Source organism: Trachurus trachurus (genome assembly GCF_905171665.1).
Source record: "Trachurus trachurus genome assembly, chromosome: 4".
Taxonomy (NCBI): domain Eukaryota; kingdom Metazoa; phylum Chordata; class Actinopteri; order Carangiformes; family Carangidae; genus Trachurus; species Trachurus trachurus.
The window spans coordinates 32837936-32849418 of NC_139898.1; the positions used below are offsets into that span (position 1 = coordinate 32837936).

At 45.1% G+C, this 11483-nt stretch overlaps 1 protein-coding gene across 1 annotated transcript; it reads left to right on the plus strand.

The window, feature by feature from the left end:
• The first annotated feature begins 651 nt into the window (after window positions 1-651).
• Window positions 652-11063, plus strand: misp (mitotic spindle positioning). The gene is made up of 5 exons (XM_083969688.1): window positions 652-687; window positions 4509-6624; window positions 8538-8776; window positions 8972-9010; window positions 10751-11063. The coding sequence occupies exons 2-5, from the start codon at window positions 4668-4670 to the stop codon at window positions 10853-10855; spliced, it is 2340 nt and encodes a 779-aa protein (XP_083825814.1). The 5' UTR covers window positions 652-687; window positions 4509-4667; the 3' UTR covers window positions 10856-11063.
• Window positions 11064-11483: the final 420 nt, after the last annotated feature.

Below are 11483 nucleotides of genomic sequence, written 5' to 3' on the forward strand. Positions count from 1 at the left end.
AGGTCAGAGAGAGTCTGTCTGGGATTTATAAAGTTAGCTGCACGATATGTAACTAACACTCTGCCATGACATTAGAGAAACACACGATGCTGATCACAACCATTAGCCTATTACTATGATATAATATTGTTGTCATTTCTTTATTTCATGTATTATTAATATTATCATCATCATTTAATATGAACTGTATATATATTTTTCATTCTAACAACTTGCAACTGCCTAAAGACACCCAATCTGTGTTTAAGAGAGGGACAACACTTCATCAGCACACACACATGCATAGGGTATAGCTACAGTATAAATGTATATATACTTTTTAATTTTATTTAATTTGTATATATTTGATTCTGTGAGTTGTCTTTGTTTTGTTTCATTGATTCTTGATGCTTTGGCAACATCGTTCTGTAACATGCATGCCAATAAAGCAAATTTGAATTGAGAGAGAGAGAGAGAGCGTGTGTGTGTGTGTGTGTGTGTGTGTGTGTGTGTGTGTGTGTGTGTGTGTGTGTGTGTGTGTGTGTGTGTGTGTGTGTGTGTGTGTGTGTGTGTGTGTGTGTGTGCGACAGTGGGCGGGGCCTGTGTGACAGTGGGCGTGGCCTCTGATGAAACGACGACAAGACAAGTGAACTTTGTCAGTTGTTATTCTGTCTGTTTGTGCGGCTGCTCACAGGAAGCTGATCTGAGGTGAGAGAGAAATCTTTTATCCTAAATATTGTTTAAAAAAACAAACAAAACGTTAAAAAAAAGAAAAAAGAAAGAAAATCTATAACGTGTCAAAACTTTAACATTAACAACATTTAACAGAATTCTTTATTCTGTAAAGCTCAAACTGCTGCAAACAGCTAAACACACACGTTAATGAGTGAACGGCTCTTCACCGACCGACCGTGATGATGATGAATCAGATGAGTTTTATTTTAGACGTAGATGAGTTCTACTGTTTGTGGTGCAAAGGGTAAAAGTTAATGACCTCTGACCTCCGACGGTCTGTCAGTTAGTTTTCTTATTAAAACTGTGGGAACTGAAAGTTCTGTCTATACGTGTGTGTGTGTGTGTGTGTGTGTGTGTGTGTGTGTGTGTGTGTGTGTGTGTGTGTGTGTGTGTGTGTGTGTGTGTGTGTGTGTGTTTATCAGACAGACAGACTGACTGCAGCTTATCACACTGACACAGACTCAAGTAAAACCTAGAGACACGTGACATGTCCACACCTACACTCTGTGTGTGTGTGTGTGTGATCCGACAATTTAAAAAATAGTGGACGATGGTCTCAATTTGTTTTCAGCTTCGCTTCATATTTTATTATTACAGATGTGGGCAATAACTAACTTAAAGGGACAGTTCAACATTTAGTCAGATCCTCCTCCCACCATAATCCCTATAGTCATGTTCTGGTAAATGTCCCTTAAACAGCTGCTGATCCAGGGGGCTTTTATTTTGAAGGGTCAATTATATATTATAGTCTAGTCGTTTAATCGATAATCTGATCGATCAAACCTGAGTCAAACAGTGAGGTGAGCTGTCGTTGGCTGCATATTAAAAACAGTCCTATTAAAGGCATTGGTGTTAGTGTAATAACTGTTTTGTGACTTAAATTTGTAATATTCCTTTAAGAAATTCTATTATTTACCTCGGTGTCTAAATTACCAATAAAAACCAGAGGCAACTTAAAGGGATAGTTCAACATTTAGTCAGATCCTCCTCCCACCATAATCCCTATAGTCATAGCAACAGGTTCATCACCTTTAATTATCGGTGCATGTTGTTTTGAGATCGGCGGAGCAGAGACGTGAGCTGCTCAGTGAACGGTACAGGTCCGCTGTCCCTCATCATCAAACTCATCAGATACACAATCCAACAACTCCACAACGCTCTGGTGTGACCTGCACATTCACCACGCTATGAAATAATCATGTATGATGGGTGAGGGATCCCTCCTCTGTTGCTCACCCTGAGGTTTCTCTAATTTTTCCCTGTTAAAAGGGTTTTCTATGGAGTTTTTCCTCAGTGGATGTGAGGGTCTAAGGACAGAGGATGTTGTCATGATGCCATGTAAAGCCCTTTGAGACAAACTGTTGGTAAAAATGGGCTATACAAATAAAATTGCCTTGCCTTGCTGTATAGTATAATTATATAACATTACGACACATGAAGCAAATACTCTGAACTACTTGTGCTTTTGAAATCCCTCCGCCCAGCAGGAGAATTTGACAGAATGTTGAACTATCCCTTTAACACGTTATTGTAGCAGTTGGCTATTTAATGAAGTAAATAATTGATTAACACAGTAGTTGATTAGTGTATAGATGGATAAAGTGGCTCTGCACTCAGACCTAGACCTTAAAGGTTTATGACTCTGTCCTCAGAGTCTGAGCCTTCGACCTCGTTCACCTCGTTATATCATCGTATTAAAAAGTCCTTTAGTTGTTGATTAATTAATCCGACACGTCAAACAACTTAATTTACTGCATCCAGTAAAGAGACACCTGTACAGTCACCTGTCTTCACCTGTTTATGGCGCTGTAATCGTCAATTCAGATCATTCCGATCATTCCGATCAACTTTATTGATGTTATCTACGCTCCAGCTGCACCACGACTGTGTGTGATCAGCACATTTGTAACTATAGAAAACAGCTGACGACAACGCACTGCGATCTGATCTGAGAGACTCTGATCCCACGGTGCTTTGAAAAATGTTCAGGAGTCGATTCTCTGAAGCTCTAACTGATGCTGCTGTTTCCGTAGTAACCAACCCAATGCCTCCATAGTAACAGATTTGTGAAGCCCAAACCTTTCTCCTCTTGTATTATATTATTTCCACAGAAACCTGCCTGTCCTGTCTGGCTTCACTATCTAACTTGTTTCAGTAGTTTAATAGTTTAATTGTTTTATTTGGATCCCCATTGCTAATGTACAGTAGGCTACAATAAATGCAAACTTAAAGAGTCAGCATTGAGAATAGGGAAACAAAAAACAAATAAAAAAGAATAGGCCTATATATGTGTATACACATAATAAAATAAAAAATAAAAAAAATGTTTCAAAATCTTACCAATTAATACATTCTGCATCTATTTTATAATTTCATTCTCTTTATATTTAATATCCATTATTTTAATAATCTATATGTATTACTTAGTAGTTAATATTCCTTGCTGAATCATAATGTAATTCATTTATTAATAATAATTCCATAACTTCTATATATATCCATTTAAAGGGATAGTTCACCCAAAATTCAAATTTCACTCATTATCTACTCACCCTCATGTCGACTAAGAGCTGTGAGAATTTTCAGAGTCCTCCGTTCCTTCTCTGAGTTACGGTCCCTTTTGTATTGAAGCCCCGACATGAGAAATTGTTCCGCCGGTCAGTGCAAATCACGTGAGATTTGCACTGACACAGGAAGAGCAGTGAACTGAGACACTGGGAGCTTCTGCTACAAACAAGCTTAAAATATAGACTTATTTAATTTTTTCCGGAACAATTTCTCATGTCGGGGCTTCAATACAAGACGGACATTACAGATGAGCATCATGGAGGTATTTGGATGTTTTTTGGTGTGTCTTTTTGGACGAAGAAAGTTGGTATCCATTGACAACCATTATATGGACAAATACTGCTGCGCGGACCCCCCCCCCCCCGTAACTCAGAGAAGGACTCTGAAAATTCTCACAGCTCTTAGTTGACAGGGTGAGTAGATAATGACTGAAATTTGAATTTTGGGTGAACTATCCCTTTAAGAGATGTGTTTTCACTAACAGTTTGAAATCTCTTATGCTAATAGTTTGTTCAAAGTGCTTGGGGAGTAGGTGTCAAGCATACATGGCTCGGTACATCACCGTTCTTTTACTGTAGTTTGTCTTTATTTTGGCATTTTGGAGAAAACTTTCTGCTGGCTGCATGTCTTGTTGTATAGATATAATTATCTGAACTATACTGTAGTTTTTGTGTAGAACTCGTATTATGAGTATTTTAAACTATTTATTGCACTCTCCGCACTTTCTCTTTTTTATCTTTTCTTTCTTGGATATGTGTGCCAGTGTTGCTACTGTAGTGTGTATGTATTGTGTATGTATGTATTACAAGTACAAAGCAGCTGATACGATGCCACCTGCCCAAGACAAATTTCCCTTCCGGGACAAATAAAGTTTATTTGATCAAAAAATGTTCAAACAAAGGAGCGCTTCGTGGACTCGTTGTTTAAAAGGAGGTGCTCTTTGGAAAGGGATCAATGATGTGGGAAAACAAAAGAAAAATTCCAAGGCACTCTCTTAACTTTAAAACTCTGACGCGTTTCGGTGTCATCCTTCATCATTTCACTCCCTGATGAAGGCTGGACACCGAAACGCGTCAGAGTTTTTAATTGTCATTTTGACCATGCCATAATTTAATAAAGGCATTTTATAGTTAAGAGAGTGCCTTGGAATTTTTCTTTTCTTTTCTTTTGTTTTCCCAAAGTTTATTTGATTTTTTGATTTGAACTGTTCCCTCCTGTTGTTTCAGAGACTCTCAGCGATTGATCGTCGCGATGTTCTGCCATCGACTTCTGTTCGCCATCTTCCTCCATTAGAGCCTCCATCTCCTGTAGCCCCACCTGCAGCTCCACCTGCAGCTCCACCTGCAGAAACACCTGTAGAAACATCTGTAGCTCCGCCTGCAGCCATGGACAGCGTCCCGAGGCGGTGGGTGCTGAAACCCTTGTCCCCGGTGCTACAACAGTCAGATCTGCGGTCGATCGCCGGCCCCCCGCAAACCGACGACGACGTCTTCCTCAGCTCGGACGACATCTCCGTCACGCGTAGCCACTCGTCCGTGGTCATCTCCTCCGAGCAGAGCGGCGGCAGCGGCTCCCCGGACGTGGTGGTCCAGGCTCGGCAGGTCGCCGTGATGCAGGACCGAGGCGACGGCGGCGGCGGCGAATGGCGTTTCAGCGGCACCAGCAGCGCCAGCAGCAGCAGCAACAGCCCCCGCAGCCCCCGCAGCAGCACCTCGGGGTCGCACTGCGGCTTCTACTCCTTCGTGGAGGATCCGACGAGTCCCGAGGCCGAACAGAACGAAGCGTATATGGTGTCGCCGCAGCGGCAAGCTAATCTGGCCACACTGAAGGAGGAGCAAGGCTTCTTCAAACTGCAAACCTACAGCAGCAGCAAGAAGCCGGGGAGTCTGTTCGTAGAGGAGGAAGAGTCGCAGTACGAAGCGGACGAGAGTGAGAGGAACCGCGGGACCAAAGTGGTCGGGGAAGAGGAGGAGAAGCAGCTTCGCAAGGACATAATTCGCAACCAAGCTCCAAAGAAGAACCTAATGCTGAAAGACGAGCTGAGTGCTCTGCAGGATTTGGATCTGAGCCGGTCTACAAACAAACTGATAGACGGCTTCAGCGTGAGCTACAGTCCCGTCGGCCCCAGACCAGAACCGCCTCGCCCCGCCGAACCCGGGACCGTCGACAGCGAGCAGATCAACTTCAGCGCCGCCCGACAGCAGTTCCTGAAGATGGAGCAGGACCAGCTGATGGCGATCCTCAGCCCTCTCCGGTCGTCAAAAACACAACTCAACTCCTCCTCGTCTCTGCAGCAGCAAGATCAGGACTCATCATCGGTCTCATCGAGGTGGATGGAAACATTCGAGGAAACGAGCGCGTTCAAACCGTCGGGAGAGGAGGAGGATGAGGCCGATTTCCACAGGGTGGTGATGGTGTCCCAGACGGAGGGGAGCCTGAGCCGACAGAGCAGCGTGTTCACCGACGTGGACTCGGAGGAGCTGGCTGTGGAGGTGAGCAGCAGCAGCAGCAGCAGCAGCGACGATGATGAAAGCCTGTCCACCGACTACCCCACACAGCAGCAGCAGGAGAAAAACAAGAGCGCGTACGACTACGAGACCCCGATCGAACGGGAGATCCGGTTAGCTCAGGAGCGCGAGGAGAACCTGCGCCTATCCCGAGGCCTGAGGCACAGCGTCAGCCGGGAGATGGTCGAGATCAAAACCAATATATTGCTGACACCGACCAAAACCAAACCGAAGAGCCGCGTGAGCTTCGTCGTCCAGCGGGAGCTCCAGAAGGAGAACCACATCCTGGGAGCACACGGCGAAGATCCTCCACGGCAGCTGGTGGTCGTGAAGTCCGACCAACGAGATGATGAAGATAGGAGGAGAGCAGAGGAAAGACATCAGACATCAGAGTCTGGAGACACCACGGACTTCCTCTCTCCATGCTGTCCACATCGACACCCTGAAGACGCTCAGTTGCCGATCGCTCCGCTCAGCTCAGGAGTGCAGGACTCGAGAGGTTTCCTCCAAGATCGAATGAGTTCCTCTTCTCCTCCCTCTTCCTCCTCCTCCTCCCGAGTGCTTTGGCAGGAAGCGACTTCGACTTCGACTTCGACCTCAGCGCCGCTCCAGTCATGGAGGGAAAACCTTGAATCTACCGGCCTCCAATCCAGAGAAAAGGGCGCTCCGGACTTCATCGAGAAGGAGATCGAGGAGTCTCTGAGACGGGAGCAGGAGCTCAAGGAGATGAGGGAGTCGAGGGAGAAAACCACCCCGAGGGTCTTCTCTCCAACTCCTCTGGTGGAGCAGGCGAACAAGATGGCCGTCAGTCAGTTCTACCCACCTACAAATACAGGTATGTATATAGTCCTTGTCCAGTCTGGATTACCCATCTGGGCAATTGCTACTCAGGACCCCATACTTCAGCAGCGTTTGTGGTTGTCTCACCTGGTTTCTGTCCGTCCTGGGTGAGGGATCCCTCCTCTGTTGCTCACCCTGAGGTCTCTCCAATTTTTCCCTGTTAAAAGGGTTTTCCATGGAGTTTTTCCTCAGTCGATGTGAGGGTCTAAGGACAGAGGATGTTGTTGTGATGCCATGTAAAGCCCTTTGAGACAAACTGTTTGTAAAAACAGGCTATACAAATAAAATTGCCTTGCCTTGCCTGGTTTCGGGAAAAGCAAGGGTTTTCATACGCACATCAGGCTGTCTTGAGGTGCAGGGCAATAAAAAATGTCATAGAAAAAAAGAGAGGGTATGCCCGCACACTCTGGTAGTCATAGCACCTGCAGAAGTCCATACAGTCGAAAACGTTTGTGTGCAATTAAAGTCACTGTGATATCCTACTACCAGAGTGTGCGGGCATACCCTTTCTTTTTTTCTATGTCTCACCTGGTTAACCTGAAATTCAGAGTGAGACCACTGTGCCTACTGGGAAAAAGGTTTGACAGTTTTTAAATCAACGGGATTAGCTGAGCACACTAAGTCGGTGACAGTAATGATAAACTCATCAACATTAAGTCACTTCACAACCTTTGACATCAATAAAACCAGCAGCTGTGATGATTCTCTGCAGTAACTTTTTTAAATCTCTGCTGGTTGATCTGAACCTATACGGCAGTCTGTAAAGATGAACTGAAACCTAAACAGACTCCGGTGTTAAATCACATTATTATAACTGAGACAATGAGTAACCGAGGACGACCAAAGTCCAGCAACTTTCGTGAGGCAGAAGCGTCTGACTGATGATTAACTTAACTGGAAGGTTTCGGCTGGAGACAGGACGCTGCTGAAGTGAATGACAATTGTAGTCATTAAAATTGAAAGTTCAAGTTCAAGTTTGTAATTCTCTGCGTCATTTCTGCTTTCTACTGACAGAGACTATCACCTGTCATCACCTGGTTCTCATTGGTCCTCTGGGACAAATCTGAGGGAACAGCTCCACCTGCTGAACCAATCGCTAATCCTAAAATACAATGTTTAAAACCCTCCTGTCGTCCTTCTGGGTCAAATTGACCCAATCTGTTCCCTTCTTCCATCCTTCCTTCTTTCCTTTCCTTCCCTTCTCCCTTCCTTCTTTCCACAATCCTTTTTCCTTTCCTTCCTTCCCTTTGTCCTCATTTATTCTTCCTTCCTCTTTTGATCCAATTGACCTGATCTGTTCCCTCCTTCCATCTTTCTTTCCATCCTTCTTTCCTCCCTTCTTTCCTTTCTCCCTTCCTTTTTGTTCCTCCCTTGAACGAATCTGTTCCCTCCCTCCCTCCATCTTTCTTTCCTTCCTTTTTCCCTCCCTTCCTTCTTTCCCTTCGTCCTTACGTCTTCCTTCCTTTTTGACCCAATTAACCCAATCTGTTCCCTCCCTCCTTCTATCTTTCCTTCCTTTTCCCCTTCCTCTTTCCTCCCATCTTTCCCTTTGTTCTTCCTTCTTTCCCTTCGTCCTTCCTTCCTTCCTTCCCTTCCTTCCTTCCTTCCTTCCTTCTTTCTTTTCTTCCTTCCTTCCCTTTGTCCTTCCTTCTTTCCTTCCTTCCTTCCCTTCGTCCTTCCTTCCTTCCTTCCCTTCGTCCTTCCTTCCCTTCGTCCTTCCTTCCTTCCTTCCTTCCTTCCTTCCTTCCTTCCTTACCCAGGAGGACAACAGGAGGGTTAAGTAGCTGTTCCCAGTCAGAGATCAATGCTTCAGTCCAACCGACATCACAACATTCGGTTCACTTATGACTCCATGAAGTCACAGTCAGATGATGTCACTAACGTGTCGTCTTTCCTGTTGTGTTTCAGAGAAACCGGTTGGTCTCTCCTCGTCCTCTCCTCGCCCCTTTTTCCGCCAGCCCTCGCTCTCCTTCATCACCGCTCAGCCCTGGACCACCTCACCTCCCGCCGCTGCCGCCAGCTCCTCGTCCTCCTCCTCCTCGCCCACACCGACACGCTCGGCCCCGCCGCCCGTCAGAGGCCTCACAGAAACGCTGCTGCAGGATTTTGAGGAAAGGCGAATCAAACAGAAGCTGGACGAGAGCGCGGTGAGTCAGTAGCGCTTTTATTTTTAAAAGGTTGTGAATCAAGTTTACCCAAATACAGCGTTTTCTTTGTTCAGGTGTTGACTCTCCTGTCAATCATACCTATCAAATAAATTAAACCACCATATTAAGTGGCAGAGTAGAGAAAGACCATTGGTGGAAGCATTTTAAACTGAACGTTTCTGTTTTCTGTTTCAGTATGCAGGGATTCAGCCGATTGACGACATAAACAACGAGGTAAGAACCTGTGGTGGATGGACACTATTAGTCAAAAAAACTCTTTCAACACAACTCATTTTGAAATCACAAACTGTTCATTTGACATGTCGGATACCAGATGCAACACTTCCCTGCTTTTAGCTTCATGCTAAGCTAATCTAACTGCTCCCAACCTGCTGTGGTTCCCCTTGGTTCTGGGCATCAAGCTAAGCTAAAATGGCGGGTCCAAGTCTTTAATCTGTTTCCCGCCATGATGCTAAAATAAGATCAAGATTACAGGTTTCCACTTGTAATGCTAAACTGAGATAGTTAAAGGTAAAGGTACTTTTATTGGTCACATATACAGCTAGTACGCCCGGGGACCAACTCCAGATTATGAGCCAGTGCCTTTGGTCAGTGGCGCTGACTGGAGGATTAACCTAGCCGACATGTTTTTTAGTGGTGGGGGAAACCGGAGCACCCGGAGGAAACCCACGCAGACACGGGGAGAACATGCAAACTCCACACAGAAAGGACCTGGGCGGCCGGGGATTCGAACCCAGGACCCTCTTGCTGTGAGGCAACAGTGCTAACCACTGTGCCACCGTGCCGCCTACAATCTTGCTGCTAAGCTAAACTAGCTATTTTCAGGCTTTCGCTGAACCAATTAAGTAGCTATTTCTAGTCTTATTGCTAAGCCAAACTTGCTTCTAGACTTTCCTCTAGAGCTAGTTTCCTCTGTTTCCAAGCAACAAGCTAATCTAAGATAGCGGTTTTCAGCCATGATGCTAAGCTAAGGCCCCATCCACACGAAAACGCGGCTTCACTGAATCCGATCTTTTTCTTAATCGTTTTGAAAAAAATCTCCGTAAACACGGCATCGTTTTCAAAAATATCTGCGTCCACACTGATCACCTGAAAACGACCCAAAACGCTGTAGTACCTACATACTGCAGGCGTGTGTGTGGAGTGTGTGTGGCGCTGCAGCCGCTGCCTGCCACACATAAACACTTAGACAGCTGAAGAAGACGGGAAGTCCCCGCTGTAATTCAATAGAAGAAGAAGTCCCCCGCTGTATTCAAACTCAAACATGGATTAAATGTTGACAGGGAGTCGTGTCAGAGTAAATATGATGATCAGTGATGATTAAACAGACGTGATTCAGCCGCAGCGTCTGAGACGACGCAACGTTAGTCGGCCGTTGTTGTTGTTACGTGCATAGACTGTCAGTGTGCAGCAGCTGCTGCAGCGGTGTGTGTGTGTGTGTGTGTGTGTGTCTCAGGTTACAGGTAGAGCGGCGGGGGGCATTACATCATCGTTTCTGAAAAAGTCCGTATTGGCCGTCCAGACGGATACGCTGGGGCGGCGTTTTCAAATTTTCCCACTCTGGGACCCGTTTTCAAAAAATACCGTTTTCACCCCCTGAAAACGCCGGATCCGTGTGGACGCGAGGCCAATCCGATAAAGTATTTATCCGGATTCGAAAAAAACGGCTTCGTCTGGACGGGGCCTAAGATAGTGGTTGTCATTTGTGATGCTAAGATAAGCTAGCTGTTTTCAAACTTGTGCTAAACCAAAGTAGCTATTTCTACTCTTATTGCTGAGCTAAACTTGCTTAGCTGGTTTCCCCTGTTTCCAATTAAGCAATAAGCTAAGCTGAGCTAGCATTTTCCGATCTCATCTCAATACCTACTGTCTCTGTCTCGTTTAGTCTCCTTGTCTTCGTATTCCCGACTCTTTGTATCCTTGTCTTTTATTTTGGTCTCCTTGTTTTTTCAGGTGGTCGAGTCAACTCGAGTGGTTCGACATAAAAACCAGAGAGCGATGCGCTGGGAGGCTGGAGCGTTTGCTAACCTGGAGAACCAGCAAGACCACCAGGGCTAGATCCAGGACCAGGACCAGGACCAGGACCAGGACTAGGACCAGGACCTGCAGGAGGACTTTAAATGGTTTTAAACTGGAATAATGCTCCAGCAGAAAAAGGTTTTGACGCCTCGCTCTTCTCCTCGTCCAATCAGCTGCTGCAGAGCTCCACAGAGACAAACAATGTGATTAATGTAGAAGAGATTTAAATAAAGTGAAACTGAGTGAAGCAGAACATTGGTCATGTGACGTGAAGTTTTCATCATCAAAAGGTAGAGAATGAGTAAATGGGTTATAACATAGGTACGTACAGGTAATAACACAGGTAATAAAAGATAGAATGACAGGTAATAACACAGGTAGGTAATGTCAGGTAATAATAACATGCAGTGACAGGTAGAGAATGGTAATAACATTCGTAGTAACAGGTAGAGAATGACAGTTTATGTAGTGACAGGCAGGTAGAGAGTAGTTATAACACAGGTAGTAAGTTAAGTTAAAGTTAAAGTTAAAGATACTTTATTAATCCTTTGCAGGAAATTACAATGTTACCAGCAGCGGAAGACAACACAAGACCACAAACATGCATCATGCACAAAAATACACAATAACAACAATAGGCTATTGCACAACCCGTTACAAAGTTATG

Bases quoted from the DNA above. Each gene is read 5' to 3' on its own strand.
- misp (XM_083969688.1), top strand. From the start codon at position 4,668: ATGGACAGCGTCCCGAGGCGGTGGGTGCTGAAACCCTTGTCCCCGGTG. The intron at 6,625-8,537 runs GTATGTATATAG...GTTGTGTTTCAG, and splicing joins CTACCCACCTACAAATACAG to AGAAACCGGTTGGTCTCTCC. The intron at 8,777-8,971 runs GTGAGTCAGTAG...TTTCTGTTTCAG, and splicing joins AGAAGCTGGACGAGAGCGCG to TATGCAGGGATTCAGCCGAT.